This window comes from Hordeum vulgare, chromosome 2H, assembly GCF_904849725.1.
Source record: "Hordeum vulgare subsp. vulgare chromosome 2H, MorexV3_pseudomolecules_assembly, whole genome shotgun sequence".
NCBI lineage: Eukaryota > Viridiplantae > Streptophyta > Magnoliopsida > Poales > Poaceae > Hordeum > Hordeum vulgare.
The window spans coordinates 628,303,880-628,322,434 of record NC_058519.1 but is presented as its reverse complement, the minus strand read 5'-3'; the positions used below and the strand labels follow the sequence as shown (position 1 = coordinate 628,322,434).

The window sequence follows — 18,555 nt, the reverse complement described above, 5'->3', positions numbered from 1 at the left end:
TCCTGTAATTGCAGCACTGCCACTCCAGGCTAAACGCGCTCTCTCAGGCAGGTCGGCCAAAACTCTAGGCGAAGCCGATTCCACCTCAACACCCTTTACTTGAGATCTCATCACATTTCCTTGTTGGCACGAGGAGAGGAAACTCAACACGGCGGTCCATTTCATGTAAAATGGACATGGACGTATGGAGTCCAATCAAAGCAAGCAATTCATGCATTCAAACAACGCCGTGACGACAGACAAACAGCAGGCAAAAATTTACTAACAGAAGAAGAAGATGCCAACACAAATAAGTCTAAACCATATCTGTTCTATTGGAAATTTAAGACAGGTGATATACAACTCCACTAACAGCACACTAGGTATAAACAACCACGCAGGGATTTACAAACCCCGTTATCTTGCACCGGAGCATCGTACCTTTCTCCCGATAAAAGGGGGAGAAGGCGCAACAGCCAGTCTGGTGCCCATGACAAGGGAAATCACAGCTGGGAACAAGGCGAAAAGAAGAAGAACGAAAACCTTTTCCTCTAAGGCAAACATGTACAGCTTGGGAGGAAAACACATGATGGCCTGGAGATCACAAGACTGTATTGATGTGCAATGCTTTCAACAGTGAGGTGGCCATTTGTTTGACCAGCACTTGTTGACCCCCGCGTTGCCCATCCCTGCGTTCTTCGATGAGGTTTTGTAGCTTTTGGGGAAGGTCGTTCTCCACTATGAGCTGCTTCGGTCGAGGGTGGTGCTCATAGACAACCTGGAAATTTGTCAGAGTCACATACTACTTTCCCCGCAAAAAAAAAAAAAACACATACTGCTTCTCACGTTGTACATAACAGCATGGAACATTCCATTGATATAGAGTGACCAAAATTCTCGGTTTAATTTACACTGTTAATTACTTGACATTAGAATCACTGAATCATGAGAGAAAAGAGTAAACAACAAACCTTTATTAGTTTCAGCAGAGTCAAACGAGCAATAGCTTCTCGATGGTCAAGTCTTGCGATAAGTAATGTCGTCAAACCATTGGTGGCTATTGCAGTATTTATGCGAGAAGATTTCCTGCAATTGCATTACATACCATTAAATCTATCAATATATAATCTGTCATTACAGAAGAGATAATATCAAGCAGGAAAGGCTACCCATCTGTTCTTACGTGATTATTTTGAGGAAAGCATCAAGTATATGAACGAAATATTGTTCAGGGCAGTCTTCGAAAAATTTCACCAATTTTTGAATGGCCTCTTTCTTCAACAAGGCTTGCTCTACTTTTCTGTGATCATTGTCATGAGCCAAACAAACAGCAATGGAATCCAAAGCTGTACATGCCCATGCATCATCCTCTAAAAGGTCCAAGTACACATCCAGGCCTCCATGAGCTCTCAACTGCTCTCTAGAGTTGCGAGAAGCGTGAGCCATATCACAAAGAAGAGGCAATGCATACTGCCTTAGTGGCGAGTCTGACATGACAAAATTCATCAAGTGAGGGATGATCCCATTTTCAGCTGCTTGTTCCTGTCTCCTTTTATTGATCTTACAAAGGTTGAACAGGGCATTGAGGACCTAAATGCAGACAGGACAAGGCTGTTATGATGTGCATGTTAGAGTTCCCATATAACAATGCACAAAAACTTGCAACAGAAGGATAATTACATACATCTCCAGTTTCAGTTCCCAACCATAATGATTTTGTTCCATTCAAATTATGTACTCCACCCACCCCCCATGCGGGTAGGCATTATAAGGCATTAAGATATTATAGACATCATCATCATTCTGTTATGTTAATTATCTTCACAAAATAATCAGGTATGATCGCAGGATAGCAACTAAGCATAATCAAGTTCTCAAAAAAAAAAAAAACTAAGCATAATCGACGTACTTTCTTGTTTCTTCTCCTAGGGGTAAAATCCCACAACACCCTGTGACTCAGGAGCAAACTATTTTTTTCGAGAAAACGCAAGCCTTTGCGTTTCTTTGCATTGAAAAGGTAAGAGTTCAGTTACATCGTCCGAACTATAACAGAGCATACTCATTTTAAATGAAACTAAAACAAAAAATAGAGGGTGAATAAAACTTGATGAAAACACAATTTAGATAGAACACAACTATAAGAGTGAGCATTTTAAATTTCACGCAAACCAGCACGGAATAAGCACAACGTATCTGGCAGAGTTTTTGGCAAACTAAGCATGTTTAAGGCACCCACCTCGCTATGTATTTGAAAAACTAGAGGTCCGTCACGAAGTTCGAGAATTGGTATCAAATGCTTGATAGCATCGGTGCGTTGAAGTGTCTCAAGACAATTAGGATCACCAGACAAATGATTAATGCACCTAAGAATCTGCAGAAGAACACATATCGTTCCAGAGCAGGAACAGAAAACATAAACAAATCAGTCACCTGAAAAATTAGCTAGCAGAAACAATTTGCAATATGCTTCAAGCTTTACCTTCAGAAGAATAGGAGATTCTATCTTGTTGAACATCTGGAAAAGCCGTGCAAGAAGGCTTTGGCTAGACATGAGAGATTTTACAACAGTGTCTGCTTGTGCAAACTCCAAAAGAAGATCTGCCACTTTCTCAAGATACTCGCGTGCAACATCAGCACTCATAGAAACCATTTGAGCTAATAGACCAGATGATGTTGTACTTCCTGGCATTCTTGCATTGAGCACTCCTGATCCAGATAACACGCCAGATGCTGTTTGTGATGCTGCTCCAGATGTTGACGTTCCCTCATTGGAAGCTGTTGGGCCATACTTCATACTTGGAACCCTATTTGAAGCTTTCATATTAGAATCAAGGTTACCATTCTCTCTTCCCTGTCTAGAGACCTCTGCACGGAATTCAAAGAGCGATTAGTGAACAAAGAAAGGTCTTTACTGTCACAATAAACCCCTTCACTCTACGTACGCAGTATTTAATAGTGTATATCACACCAAGCGTCTGCACAGTTAATTCAAGGTGCCCAAAGGATAGAGGAGGGTGAGAAGGGCAGTAACAACTGATCTTGCCCTGATCTGATTGTCTTGGTTTGAACTACTGTTAACTCTGGAGGGTCCTCCCATTCCTCATTTTAGTTACTTCTGGGTCTTAACTATCCTGCTCGCTTATTTTTGCTATCTGTATTCCGCCTCCTTGTAATTCATTAATGACAACCAGGGTAGGTAAAAAATTCCAGTAGAACCAGCTTATCCCAAAAGTGTTCACTACTGGGCATCACCAGCTACGGTAACATCTGGAAGCTACATAATGTCTTGTAGATTGTAGTCTCTGGATTTGATGTAAGGTAACCAAAAGGAAAAAAAAAAAGTAACGGTAAAGCGGAAAAAAAATCAACCAAAAACAAGATTCTACCAAACATTCAGGAAAAACCTTTGAGTTCCTATAGCATGTGGTGCCACCACCTCCCTCTTTTATGATCTCATCCATAAACCCCGTGAACCCAAACACTAACCCCATTCCCCACCAACCAACGGGTGTTTTTTGGGTATAAAATGAACGGACATTGGGGAGACCTAGAAGTAGATGAGTAGCAAAGTCACGAGGTAGGAGCGAAAGGCAAAGTAGTAGCGGAACCGCATGATAAGGATATTTTCCAAAAAGGGATTGGTGGAAAAGGAGAAGAGAGAATGTACAAAAAGTGTTTGTTGTCTCATAGCAAAACTATTGGGATGGAGAAATTATTGAGAAGAGAAAACTCAGAGATGAATAATGATATGTACTACATGTGATAGGAACATAGCAATAGCAGAATGCAGACTGATTACTAATATTCTATGAACTAAAATAAAGAACTGGAATTAAGTGGCGTACCAGCAAATTCTGCCATTAGCAAGTCAAGTTCACCGTTTGTTTTCTTCTCTATTGAAGCATGTAATAGTGGCAAAATACTTTCATGCCTTTCTAGTCCAGACATGTGACGGGCATAATCAAGTTGTCCAGATACATGACGAGAGGGAGGTTCTTTCTCCAATAAACTCAGTAGAGGCCGGATTTGATCATTCTGACCACTACTATGTCCATTTGATACTAATTCTATATGCTTGGGAGATCTGTCTGTTGATGACCTTCCTCCAGAAACACTAAGCCGCTGTGGCCTTACCAGGTCATTATCATTTCTCTCCATGTGACCAGCAGCAGATATATCATTGAACCTGGGAGATGCTGAAGGATCCAATAAGATATGGTGCTTATCAGCATCTGCTTGTAACGACTGCATGGAGCCAGATGAATGGTAATGATCCAGCCTTACTTTAGAACTTTCTAGCATCGGCACATCTAGCTGACCGGATTTTAGACGGGGGGTGGAACCATTCTGTGTTACTGAAGCACCTGACCCTGAGATGGAAGCAAATCGTGTTGCTTCATTCAAGCTATGAAGAGTATTAACTAGTCTGAGAAGTATCCCATTTTTTGCTGCTATACGACAGAAGTCATTTCTCGGCGTTGAATGCTGAAGCTTGAAGACCTGCCAGATGCCATCAATTGCAAGATGAACCATTTCCCTGCTAATTGGCAATATACTTATCAGAAACAAACATCTAGTAATACATAGGATACACTGGAAAATCTAAATGAATTGTTGAAGACAAAATGTACAAACTTACCTAAATTTTGCGTAGTCAGGCTCCAAAAAACTCACCAAAACAGGTATACCTTGGCATGCAATAAACATTTGCAACGTCAAGGTGCTGGAGATGGAAAACTGATATTAGCGCCGGCTTGTGTTTAAATACAGTTAGACACCCTGAACCATGACAGAAAATAAACCTGGCCTGGCAAAGCTGCTGCAGAAAAAAGGATGCTTGCATCCGGACTTCCTTTGCACGATCTGGCACAGCAAAATTCATCACCACTGGTATCTGCAAACAAACTTTACAATATCAATTATCCATTCCATGTTGTCAACAGAATTTAGAGATCATAAAGTGTTATTGAAGTGGAACTGAAGCCTCACTAGGCCAACAAGACAGGCATTTTCCAGGAAGCCCGTATTATCTTTTACTATGTAGTTGATGAGTTGCAGAACAGAACATATAATCTGCAGAAAATAAACAGCCAGCTTCTCAGTGTAAAGACCAGCAAAAAAGACTTCGTGAAACTAAAGTAAAAATACATACACGGTTTTTGGGAAGTTCAAGAAGTTCCATCAAGGGAAGGAAACCATTCTGTGACACATAAATCTGTTTTTGCTCAGGCCGGTGACTGAAGAATAACATAAGCTTTTGGCATGCTGACAATATTACTTCTTCACTTTCCCCAGGCTTCAGCTGTGCTACTATTTTGCTGTATTCCACTGACTGTAAATATAAGCAACAAAAGTACTTCATGGTCAGGACAGAATAATAATTACAAATGTATCATAACCAACGTGATGAAAGTACTGTGACATTGCATTTAAAGTTAAAATAACCTGAAAAACAACATTTCTAAATAAAGGAGATCTAGTGTGGCATGTGAATTTGCAACCAAGCAGTTGATAACAGCCAATGAGCAATGTAAACTAATGCTGCCTCCCAAATAAGGAGTAGTACTGAAGCTGGACACTTAACCATAAGTAATATTTACAAAATAAAATGGTTTAACAGGACTTTTGCCACACAATTAAAATGCTCAAAATGAATAAATGTAGATATCTGTTGCCAAATATATGACAGCTCTAGCAGATGGCAGACCTGTAAAGGGAAAAGATTCTCTCCTGGAATGTTGTCATGAAATTCCTGTAAAAAGTATTTGGTGATAATATTGTCAGAGCTACAGTTATCGGAATTTCATCTATTTTCTACATTTTCAAAGAAGGGAAAGTAGAACACATAGTGGTGAGAGCAATACCTCAAATAATTCAAGAAGTTTCCCACCATTCATGGGCACATTGTCATTTCCCTTCTGCTTCTGTGCCACCATCCTATCCCTGAGCTCTTGAGTGGTAGTGGATGTTGAAGCTTCAGCCCCATGATCTCCTCGCTTGTCAATTGGGAATAAATCCTCCAAGGAGGCATCTCCAGGTGTATCACTGAATCTACTCAGTCCATTAGCTCCCTCGGCAACTAAAGGTTTTGCCTCCTGTAAAGACATGATATACATGAATGTCATAAAGAAATAGGTATCTGCATTCTTGACCAAGAAAGTATAAGGTTCTTTTTTCTGTGTGCAAGGACAATTGCTGTACGGAAAGTTCTCACCTCTAGAAAGGTGACATTCTGTCTCCCAGCCGGGAAGGAGAAAGCATCATCATCCTCACAACTTGAATGGTCTTTACTTTCAGGCTCTAAATTTTTGCTGTCACCATTTTTTGATTCTTGGCTGCTCCTAGCTACCTTAGTTGGCAGAACATCTTGCGAAGGTTCATGTTTTATCTTGCCATTTAAATCAGTAACTCCAGGAGAAGATTCCAATGATAGCTTTTCATGAAAAACTAATGTAGGGTCTTTAGTGAGAACCACATTATCTTTCATAAGTTCCACACTGTTTGAAATATTGCTTTCTGCAGGTTTTCCATCATGAAGCTCGTCAGATTTACCTTGTCCCGTAGATACAGAAACCGGTTCTTTTGTTCCATCCTCCTAGGACCACATTATAGTTACAGATAAATAAAAGCTTGATATACTGAGATCATCATAATCTTGTGGGTCCACCACAAGAATTTGGACTGATTACATTCAATGAAATGAACATGGGAAAAAAAAAACTGAAAAGCTTACCTGCTCAATGTCAGAGGCAACAGGTGCTTGTATATCTCCTGGTGGATCAGAAAGCCCGGCGTGATTACCACTACTTGGAACGTCATCATCCATGTCAATATGCCTTATTATACAAACAAATTATAAACTCATTAGTACCCCATCAATCAAAGTCACTTTTGGAAGACAGTTAAAGCAATGTTGGTAGCAGTTCTTTGGACAGTTAATCTGTTGAGATTTACAGATTATAAAAATCATACATTTGCAGGATTTAATCACCACATGAGATGAGAAAATACATGAAAAGGAACAAAAATCAGAATGAGCATGGAACACACATATTAAGTACTCCCTCCGTTCCAAATTAGTTATCTTAGATTTGTCTAGATACGGATGTATCTAACACTAAAACATGTCTAGATACATCCGTATCTAGACAAATCTTAGTCAACTAATTCTGGACGGAGGTTGTATAGCAAGAGTGCAAAGCATGCTTGTTGGAAAGAAAATGACAGCTAAAAAGGCACAAACTACGTATACTTCTTATTAAATCACCAGCTTTGAACAGATATAGGCAAAAACAAAATAGAATATTCATATATTGAAGACAGGGAATTTTATTATATGAAGTTTCAATAGCAGGAAAAAGTTCAAAACATATCAGTTCAGGCACTAAAAAAACAGAAGCAAAAATCTCTTGTGGGAAGTTGCATCCAAAACAAAATCAAGTAGTCCTGCAAGTTAACCACTGGGAATCTCATCATATCCCAGTCTGTCATGTGTGGTCAGCCCTATAGGCGACGACCCACGCAGGCTGGCCTGCACCAGCCTAAGCTATGGCATATTGTAATTACAGAAGTTGTGTTAGATTAGGAGTCTGGGCTAGTTGGAAAGGTTTAGTCCCCTAGAAGGTTACCCTGCCAACTCCCAATTAGAGTAGGAGTCTAGTCTTGTAATCAGGCTTTATATAGCCAGCTTTGGGGATCAATAAAGTTAATAAAAAAACAATCTAATCTCTCACCCTTTTCTCCTGCGCCTCGGCGCCTCTCCTCACCCTCTTCTCCAGCGATAGGCCGGCGAGGGACTCGCCCTCCTGTCTTCCACGATTACAACCTCTGTTCCAACCCACCAGCCAGTGACAACTTGGTATCAGATTCTTCGTCGATCCAGGCGGCGATGTCTCCGCCGCCTCCACCGCCTCCGCAGCCGGCGCCCTTGCCGCAAACCCTAGAAGACCTCACGCTCAAACAGCACGAGGATCATGAGGCCGTGGTAGCCATGCTGAACAGCCTCTCCGAGGAGAACCACACCGCGCGGACGGAGCGTGCGGAGGACCGCACTACCCTCAAATCAATCGCTGACATACTCAAGGAGCTCCAAGGACAGTTCGCCGATGCCGCCCAGCAGCAACGCGCGCAGAATCTGGCCATACTCCGGCTTGAAGGGAAGGGCACCGCCCAACTAGGCCTCCTGCGGCCACCCGAGCCGTCCCACGCCGCAGCCCCGGCCGTGATGACCGAACCACCAGATCAGGCGTCGTGCCTCTACAAGATCGACTTCCCCCTCTATGACGGGGCCAGCGATCCACGATCCTGGTTAACAAGCTGCAACCTGTTCTTCCTGGGCCAACGAACACCGGAGGCCGATAAAACCCGGCTCGCCTCCTACCACCTCACCGATGTCACCGCATTATGGTATGGCCACCTTGAGAAAAAGTTGGGCCAGCGGCCGTCCTGGACCGAGTTTCAAAAGCTGATCGCCAACCACTTCGGTCCGCCAACACGCGCCAACCCCTTCGGCAAGCTTACCTCCACCAGTCGCTCGGGCACCGTGGCAGAATATTCCAAGCGCTTCCTAGAATCTCTCTCGAGTGCGCCCCATTGCCGACGACGATGAGAGGGATATCTTCACCAACAACTTGGGCGAGCCCATGAAAACTCAGGTCGAGATGCTGAAACCAGTGACTTTGGACGCGGCCATGGACTTAGCAATCTCCTTTGAGCACCTCAATACTGTGACCAGCGCCACAGCCCCCGTTGTACGGACCAGCCGTCCACCCCGGCCCATGGGCGCACCTAATCCGGCCTTACCAGACCCCTCTAGCCCCTCGCCCGCACTCGTCCTCAAAAGACTCACGCCGGCCGAGATGGATGAACGGCGCGCTAAGGGTTTGTGCTTCAATTGTGACGAGAAGTTTGCGCGGGGCCATCGCTGCAAACGTTTGTTCTACATACAGTCCGCCGACGCCAACGCCGAGCAGTTTGAGGATTTCCAGAAGGCACAAATCTCCCTCCTCGCTGCCACCGGCATTCCCACCAGCGACACAATGCAGGTTACTCTCCGCATTGGGGAACGTGACCTCGTAGCCTTGCTTGATACGGGCAGCACTCATAACTTCATCCACGAAGAGTTGGCCACCGTCGTCGGGCTTCCTTTCTCCTCCAATCGACGCCTGGGAATCACGGACGCTAATGGCGATAAGGTGACCTGCCGAGGACTCTTGCAGCAAGCTGCGATCACCATTGACAAGGAGCGTTTCGTGGTGGATCTGCATGCCATTCCATTGGGCGGGTTCGACATCGTCCTCGGCACACGATTTCTAAAAACTCTTGGGCCAATTCTCTGGGATTTCACGACGCAGTGGATGTTGTTTTGGCACTCGGATCACCGGGTGGAGTGGTCGGGCCTTGGTTCCATCGGAAGGCCTGCCAACCTACATGTGTGCGAAGGCAAGGATCTCGTGGATAGCCTGCTGGCCACATTCGCCGACGTTTTCGCTGACCCTCAGGGTCTGCCCCCGCAGCGTGCCCGTGACCATCATATCCAACTTCTTCCCGGGACACCGCCGGTTGCTGTCCGCCCCTACCGCTACCCAACTATTCAGAAGGACGAACCGGAGCGCCAATGTTCAGAGATGTTGGCTCGTGGTCTGATCCGTCCTAGCTCTTCGGCATTTTCCTCCCAGTTCTACTCATCCGGAAGCATGACGGGACTTGGCGTTTCTGTATCGACTACCGTGGTCTCAACCTTGTCGCAAGGACAAGTTTCCTATTCCCGTTGTCGATGAACTTCTGGATGAGCTGAAGGGCGCCCGGTTTTTCACCAAACTGGATCTCTGGTCCGATTACCACCAAGTTCGGATGGCCCCTGAGGATATCCACCAAGTGTTCTTTTGGGGAGGAAACCATGGCTTATCTGGGACACGTCATCTCAGCCGTAGGAGTGGCCATGGACAAAGACAAGGTTCTCGCCATTGTGGACTCGCCAGTTCCACGCAATGTCCGGGCGGTGCGCGGTTTCTTAGATCTGGCTGGCTACTACCGCAAGTTCATCCGAGATTTTGGCACCATTGCAGCTCCCCTCACTGCACTCCTCAAAAAAGACGAATTTCTTTGGACGCCTGCAGCGACTACCGCCTTTGAGGCTCTCAAGACAGCTCTTACCACTGCCCCTGTGCTTCAGCTGCCGGATTTTGCCGTGTCTTTCATTGTGGAGTGTGATGCCTCTGGATCAGGTTTCGGGGCAGTCCTGCATCCAGATGGCGGGCCCCTTGCCTATTTCAGCAAAACCATCGCTCCGCGTCATGCTTCACTCGCCGCGTATGAGCGGGAACTCATTGGTCTGGTGCATGTCGTGCGCCACTAGCGGCCCTATCTGTGGGGACGTGCGTTCATCGTCAAAACTGACCACTACAGCCTGAAGTTTTTACTGGACCAACGCCTCGCTACCATTCCGCAACATCATTGGGTGGGCAAGCTGTTGGGGTTCGACTTCACAGTGGAATATAAACTAGTTCGTCAAAACATCATCGCCGACGCTCTTTCTCGACGTGATGCTCTTGCTGGCCAGGCACTTGCCATATCCGGGCCTGCTTTTGATCTCTTTGAAGCTCTTCGTCAGGCTGCTCACACGGACCTAGCGCTCGTCCCATTACGGGAACAGCTCCAATATGGTGAGTTGGGCCAGCCCCGGGCTCTCGTGGACGGTATTGTCACCATTCAGCAGCGGGCTTATGTTCCACCCGTGTCGCCGCTGGTTGGGGAAGTCTTGGTTGCAGCCCACGATGCAGGACATGAAGGTACCCAGAAGTCGCTTCATCGTCTTCGCCGGGATTTCCATCTACCGCAAGCAAGGGCATCACTTCAGCAGTATATTCGTGCTTGCCAAGTTTGTCAACGCAACAAGACGGAGCAGCTTCATCCAGCCGACTTGTTGCAGCCCTTGACGGTTCCATCTCGTGTCTAGGTAGACATCTCCATGGATTTCATTAAGGCACTTCCAAAGGCCAGCCGACTTGTTGCAGCCCGTGTCTAGGTAGACATCTCCATGGATTTCATTAAGGCACTTCCAAAGGCCAGCCGACTTGTTGCAGCCCTTGACGGTTCCATCTCGTGTCTGGGTAGACATCTCCATGGATTTCATTGAGGCACTTCCAAAGGTGGGCGACAAGAGTGTGATCCTGACCGTCGTGGACCGTTTCTCCAAGTATGCACATTTCATACCCTTGGCGCATCCGTACACTGCTGAGTCTGTCGCTACAGCCTTCTTTTCCAACATTGTCCGACTTCATGGGTTTCCAACATCCATCGTTTCAGACTGGGATGTGGTTTTTTTACTTCAGGCTTTTGGAAGGCTCTGTTTGCCGCCGCCAGGACGCGCCTGCACATGAGTTCGGCCTTCCATCCACAATCTGATGGGCAATCGGAGGCCGTGAATCGCGTCATCACTATGTACTTGTGTTGCATCACAGGGGATCGTCCCCAACAGTGGCTGCAATGGTTACCTTGGGCGGAGTACTGCTACAACACTTCGTACCATTCAGCATTGAAGGATACTCCTTTCAGGGTGGTTTATGGTCGGGACCCCCTCGCTCCGGGACTATACGCCGGGCGAAATTCGCAATCGGGCAGTCGAACCGCAGCTCCTCGACCGTGATCAATACCTACTCAACATCCGTGAGCGTCTACTTCAGGCAGCACAGCAGTACAAGCATTACTACGATGATAAGCATCGGGCTCTTTCCTTTTATATTGGCGAATGGGTTTGGCTACGTCTTCAGCACCGGCCGGTTGCATTCCTAGGAGTGGGCGCTAAAGGGAAGTTGGCTCCCAAATTCTACGGGCCTTTCAAAGTCCTCGCTAAGATTGAAACGGTTGCCTACCGTTTGGAGCTACCCCCACACGCCCGCATTCACAATATCTTCCATGTCGAGGTCCTGAAGAAATACCATGGTGAGCCCCCTGAAGTTCCGTCGATGCTTCCCCCGTTGTTTCAAGGTCGAGTGCATCCAACTCCTGTCCAGGCATTGCGTGCTCGTATTGCTCGCGGCGTTCAACAGGTGCTCATTCAATGGGGGGGGGGGGGCAGCCGGCGTCTGCTGCATCATGGGAGGATGTCCCTACCTTCCGTGATCGTTATCCAGGTTTCCAGCTCATCCTCTGTTTCAGAATGGAGGGGGAGATGTCATGTGGGGTCAGCCCTATAGGCGACGACCCACGCGGGCTGGGCCTACACCAGCCTAGCTATGGCATATTGTAATTACAGAAGTTGTGTTAGATTAGGAGTCTGGGCTAGTTGGAAAGGTTTAGTCCCGTAGAAGGTTACCCTGCCAACTCAAAATTAGAGTAGGAGTCTAGTCTTGTAACCAGGCTTTATATAGCCACCTTTGGGGATCAATAAAGTTAAGCAGAAAAAATCTAATCTTTCACCCTTTTCTCCTGCACCTCGGCGCCTCTCCTCACCCCCTTCTCCAGCGATAGGCTGGCGAGGGACTCGGCCTCCTATCTTCCACGACTACAACCTTCGTTCCAACCCACCAGCCCGTGACACAGTCACTAAGCACATAATAATACAACTAACGTGAAATACTTTTCATGAATTTAGAGATGTTTGAAAATTGACAAGTACAGGTTAAGTCTGAAGACCAACTATATTGAGTGACCGAAAAGGTCAAATTCTGGGTCTATTAAGTGATTTCGTGATGTTTTATTTTTCTAACGAGTATTTGTTGATTCATCTGCTATTTACTGTCATGGATAACAACAGAAAGAATGATCTCATAAATCTGAACTACCTCGGATTAGTCTTTCGGGGAGATGGCGAGGCCCGTCTCGAGTTCTGCAACCATGGATGCATCAACAATGTCTTTGCATCAGGCCGTTGTATTGAATCCTACAAGTGCTTCTTGAGGTCAGAACAGCAAACAATTAGGAAGAATAAAACGAGTCTTCTAAAAGTAGAAAGGACAAGTAACAAAGAACCTTCTGAAAACATTGCCGGAGAAAATCAGTAATCTCAGGAGAGAATCCTTCTGGTATTGGTGGTTGCACATCCTGCATTACATGGGTACAACAAATTTTATGTAATGTGCAAATGAACAGTACAATTGGAGATGTGGGAAGAGAGGTGGAACATTTGCAGGTAATCAACCTGAACAATGCGAAACAGTGCAGGCATGGGCTGCAGTTCATAATATGGTGGGGAACAAGTGAGTAGCTCAATAACTGTGCAACCAACACTCCAGATATCTGAAGCGGCACAAACACCAGACATTTCAATAACCTAATGCAGACAAGAAATGATGAAGGTAAGTCAAAATATCATGATAATACAATATAATATTTCGATAAAGAAATTCAAGTTTATTCGAACATCAATCCACAGTTATAAATGTTATGTACTGCATCTTGAGAGAGTAAATACTGTCAAAATTTTGCAGATTCAATTAATTTTGGCTGCTAACACTTGCTGTGATGAAATCATATCAGCGGTATGGATTATCAGTTACAATATTCCAGATACTAACAGTACTATGTGATTTAGGATTTTTACCACCTAAATTGTCCTGGGGGAGGCCTGGTGGTCAGTGGATAAAGTTTGTTTTCTCATCGCACATTTACTGGTTCTATTGGCATGTAGTGTCAAAATTGTCCCCATCGTGTATCTTTTTGGGAATGTACGTCACACAAGTCATCAGCTACACTGACATAATTAAGTTCCTTGACCTTGTAGTCTGCGTTCAAGAAAACGCTTCCAAAACAAAGTAAAATTACGAATAGCAAATTTATACTCATATTTCTCTTGGCAAATGGTCTTTTTCACCTGAAGTGCTAACAGAAGCTGATGAACTGATATTAAACTGATGGTTGTGTTATTTGTAGCAATGCTTCAAAGTTGATGTTCGAATCGGAGAGTCCAATGGAACAGGTTACAGAACAACGCCTTTAAGGCAATTAAAAGTAAAAGACAAACAAGAGGAAGTTGAGAAACTAATCCAGTATGTCAGTGCACCTAACAAATAATTCAGCAGGAACCAAAAAAAATGGAAGGAATTAGCAACCTCGGGGGCCATCCAGTATGGGGTTCCAACCACTGAATGTGTGTTGACGTCAGCTTCAGTTAACTTAGTAGCAACTCCAAAATCAGCAAGTTTAACAAGGCCCTAAACAAGATAACAAAGAAAAATGAGAGCATGTGCAGGAAGAAGAGTAACATGATTCCAGAAAAATCAAACTTCTAATGCCCTTGGTCATACATCATAGTAAGTGTGGAATTCAAGTTTAGCATGGGCTACATCAACCATATTAAATATTCCCATATGAAATATTAGTAGCTAACTAGCTACCCACTCCATTTCACAATATAGTATTCTATCTAGTGAGAAAAGTATGGTCCAATTACAGGAAATATTACTCAAGTTTGGGCATTCTAGGTATGCCACATCAAGAAAAAAAATGTTATAGATTCACAATATACTGAAACATAGCCTGAAAATGTTGAATTTGTCCTCTTTTACTATCCAAAGCATCAAGAGCAGACAACTGTATCAACCACCGTTAAATGATTGTACATTTGTAGTTCTCTCTTCCAGAAAAAACTGTCAGGTTGCCCATGTCAGCCATTCTAATTTCCTGTGTGTCCATTTATTTACTTATTAACAGAAAGCTTATTCAAAAGGTAAATTTTGAACATAATACTCAGAATAGTCTTTTCAACACTGTTATAAGATACATCTTACTTCTCTAGATTTTCGTTATTAGAAATCAAGACAAAGAAGAACCATGTGCAAATAGCCAAATATGCAAGTGATAAGAGCCATTTACCTCTTTAGTTGTTAAAATATTTGCACCCTTGATATCTCTATGTATGACACCTTGCTCATGCAGATAGACAAGACCCTCCAACACCTGGTGACATATGTAGAAGTTGAAAACACACATAGCAAGAAAATGGGAAGTCACAGTAATCACCATATAATATATTTCACCTGAGCAATGTAGACAGCTGCTAATGATTCAGGAAATGGTCCAAATTTGTTTGGCTTAATAATATTGGCTAGTGAACCATTCTCCACATATCTGCAGTTATTATACAGCTATCAGAACTTCCATGCTAAAATGCTATGTATGTACTTCGTATCAAGACACGACAGTGAGGACACAGGATTTCTTACTCTAGAATAATATGAAGATGACTATTTGTCTTCAATGATCCAAGATACTTCACAATATTTTTGTGATTGAGATTCTGCATAAATTAACAAAACCTTGAGTCCAAAGCAACATGATTATGTGCATCCAGAATAGGAGGGATGAATTAGATGTTAAAAAATAAAGGTCCTTTTAATTATGGGTACGATATGAGTGATAAAAAAAAGGGCACAGTATCCATATTAAAAATGAAGGTTCTTTCATAGACTTATGATCATCCATACTATCAAAATGTTTACATAACCAACTGAGTGTACAAAAAATAAGTACACTTTTTAAAAAGTAAGTCAACTGAGGGGAGGACGCCCCTCGGGATTCTTAATTATAAATTTGCCACACAGGACTATAATTATGCAAAATGGTAACAAAAAAACCTACATAAAGAGAAAAACTGGAGAAGATGGAACAGAGACAAGGAAAATATGGGTTTAATTGTTTTACTGAATCCAGATGCGATAAATACATAAAGAAAATGCTGTAAGACTTACTTTCAATAGATCAATTTCTTGCTGAATCGGCCACACCACCCACAAGAACAGTTATTAAACCATACACAAAAGATAATTAGTTAGAGCCCCATAATACGATGATACAACACACAAAGTAGAAAATGTCGATATCCCAACAAAATCGATTGAATGCTGAAAATATGAATAAAGGGACAAACAAATTGGATAGGTTGATACAAAATATGGCATCATGTTGATACAAGAAGAATCAAGAATGAGAAACATAGAACTTTTAGGAACCCGGTTTTCTAAGTAGCAGTAAGCAGTTAACTAGCGGTCACCTCACCATGCAGCAATAGCGTAGTATATGACCCTCTAGACAGCATTGAGTGCAGTTAAATAAATTTAACAAGGAGATGGTCTGTATAGTGTGTACAATGGCATGTATTACAAGCTAATTAGTAACATTTTAAGAGTCATTTCACAATATAAGAGTACCAAACTACCAAATACTCCCTCCGTCCCGAATCACTTGTCGTAGAAATGGATGTATCTAGAACCAAAAATACATCTAGATACATCCATTTCTGCGACAAGTAATTCCGGACGGAGGGAGTAGTATATAATACAGTGTTATCAAAACAAAATCTATTATTTAAGTGACTGAGGCTTCCAAGATGTAAGCACCAATATCAACTCCATGCATAAAACCTTTATGTGCACCAAGTAAAAAAAAGGAAAGGATATAGTGCACCAGTAGTGTCATTCCACATTTCCACTTTCACAAAGTGTAACGCTAACAGCTTAATGTTCTACAATTTAATCTCAAGAATAACTAAGAGTAGATTGCCACATAATAAATTATATAAACTATTTATCTTTTCGACCCTAACACTTATATAGCCATCAACAGCTGGGCCAGATACTGGCACAGAATAAATATCAAAGCAACTGCTTTTCGATTTAGATTTTCCAGCCCCTAAACCCAGACACACACAAAAAAAAGATCATGAGGATTCAAGAACTGCTATGGTTTACAAGGATGTGTACGAGCATGAATACTTTGTAACAGGTAAGAAATTAAATATTATTCCAACGAACAATTTAAAGGAATTTTACTGATACCATGTTCCGAGTTCTGCGCGTGCAGGGAGGGGGGGGGGGGGTATTTGTACCGTGCATTTTTCGCGTAAACCACACCAATCACATAAAACCTAGCGCGACAGCAGTTGACAGCACTTGATTACGTCAGCTCTCATGTTTCTTTCCCAGGTTTACGTGTCGAAAAGAGAGCTCATGAGCTCCACATGACGACCACACCCGACAACATAATACATATTTAAATCATGATTTCCAGGTATATTTCCCTAGTATGTGTGCCAATTATTACAAGTCCCGGCACGTTAAATATGAGCTCACCAAGGACTCCGATAAGCTAGCATAACGATGCCCTAGGATTTAGCTCCACGTCATACTACCGAACAAAGCAGCGAAACCAACAACAAGCTGCATTACTCTAGCTTCCAGTCTCGTCTTAGCGCTGTTCTCGGTCGATGACGTATGTCTCTCATCCCCTGAGAACCACATTTCACGCAATTACAAGTCCCGACAAATTAAATATGAAGCAAGCCAAGGATTTAATTCCACGGCACGCTACCGAGCAAAGCAGCGAAACCGACAACGAGCTGCATCACTCTAGCTTCCAGTCTCGTCTTAGCGCTGCTCTCGGGTTGATGACGTACATTTCTCATCTCCCGAGAACCGCATTTCACGCAATTACACGCATTTTGCCACTCGGAACGCGATACAATGCGTCATATAACACGCAAAAAGAGAGAGAGAGAGAGCTCTCACCATGATGATGTTGAGATCCTCCTGCGGTATGTTCTCCAGCGAGACCTGCTTGATGGCCACGAAGTCGCCATTCTCCAGGTCAAGCCCCTTGTAGACGCGCCCGTACGCGCCCTTCCCTATCTCGTCCCCCAGCATCTGCAACCCGCCGACACACACACACGCACACGAGCACAAACACAGTGAGTGAGAGGGGCATTCCCCAAACAATTCGGCGGCGCAAAACACCAATTCCGCCGGATCCGAGGCGGGCGGGAGCCCTCACGTATTTGTTGCCGAGCGTCTTGGATTTCGGGTTGTGCTGCCGCGACGCCATCTCGCCCCTCCTCCTCCGCCTCCTCCTCCTCGGAGATTCGGTCCCGGGGCGCCGCCGGCTGCGGCGGGGGCGGGCGGATCGGCGGTCACCGGCGGCGAGGGCGGCCCTCCGGGGAGCTCGCGGCGAGGGCCATTTAGGTTTAGGGTTTGGGTGCGAAGGGAATTGGGAGTTCTGCAGGGGGGCGAGGAGCAGCGGGAGGAAGAGGAGGAAGGCGACGAGGGCAGAGAGGGGGCGAGGGGCTTCTCCGTAATTAAGAAAATGATGAATAAAGTATTTTCTGCGGGCGGGGGGGGGAAAGGAAAGTAACGGAAATGAGGAGGGCGAGGCTTTTATATAGTGCAGGTGTGTGTGTACCTTTTTGGAGTGTGCGGAGGCCAACGAGGATACTGGGTGGATAACGGAGGAGCTCCACTGTCAATTAGCTGTCTCCGACTAGCGAGCGTCCGCGGTCTTGTGCGTCATTCATTCCGGCCGGGGGCCCCCTCCATCGACCTCCTTTTCGCACGAAAATTCCACGGGTCTTTGTCTAACCTTGCTGCCTTTTCGTGATATGGAAATGCATTGTCATGTCTATGAAATGCATATTTTTATTTAAACTTGAGCTTGATTTGGATTTGTTGATCTTTACAGAGGAGTATGATGTTCTAACTATTGTAGGATCAATATTGTTTAATGATGTTGGACTGAAAAATTGTTACGTGGATGACTACGAGGAGGTCCACTCGCGTACACAGTGCTTCGAGTTTGTCTATAGCACAA

At 44.3% G+C, this 18,555-nt stretch overlaps 1 protein-coding gene across 4 annotated transcripts; it reads right to left on the bottom strand.

Moving 5' to 3' along the window:
• Positions 1 to 290: 290 nt before the first annotated feature.
• On the bottom strand, positions 291 to 18,092 carry LOC123428050 (MAP3K epsilon protein kinase 1-like). 4 transcript variants are annotated; one of them, XM_045112212.1, is made up of 25 exons: positions 17,746 to 18,088; positions 17,484 to 17,618; positions 15,669 to 15,689; positions 15,144 to 15,217; positions 14,958 to 15,048; positions 14,794 to 14,877; positions 14,031 to 14,132; positions 13,121 to 13,252; positions 12,952 to 13,023; positions 12,765 to 12,862; positions 6,713 to 6,815; positions 6,532 to 6,574; positions 6,194 to 6,426; positions 5,844 to 6,074; positions 5,687 to 5,731; positions 5,132 to 5,311; positions 4,969 to 5,052; positions 4,782 to 4,873; positions 4,619 to 4,702; positions 3,825 to 4,519; positions 2,459 to 2,844; positions 2,216 to 2,350; positions 1,163 to 1,569; positions 951 to 1,065; positions 291 to 757 (listed from the first exon to the last, which is right to left on the bottom strand). In XM_045112212.1, exons 1-25 carry the CDS (start codon positions 17,794 to 17,796, stop codon positions 581 to 583), a joined length of 3,870 nt encoding a protein of 1,289 aa, XP_044968147.1. In that variant the 5' UTR covers positions 17,797 to 18,088; the 3' UTR covers positions 291 to 580. The 4 variants fall into 4 exon arrangements, with proteins under 4 accessions (XP_044968147.1, XP_044968145.1, XP_044968146.1 ...); XM_045112210.1 differs by having other exon boundaries at positions 6,194 to 6,574; XM_045112211.1 differs by having other exon boundaries at positions 3,825 to 4,516; positions 6,194 to 6,574; positions 17,746 to 18,087.
• Positions 18,093 to 18,555: the final 463 nt, after the last annotated feature.

Bases quoted from the DNA above. Each gene is read 5' to 3' on its own strand.
- LOC123428050 (XM_045112210.1), bottom strand. From the start codon at position 17,796: ATGGCGTCGCGGCAGCACAACCCGAAATCCAAGACGCTCGGCAACAAA. The intron at 12,863-12,951 runs GTTCTTTGTTAC...AAGCACTTGTAG, and splicing joins TCCGGCAATGTTTTCAGAAG to GATTCAATACAACGGCCTGA. The intron at 6,816-12,764 runs GTAGTTCAGATT...TTGTATAATAAG, and splicing joins CCCCGAAAGACTAATCCGAG to GCATATTGACATGGATGATG.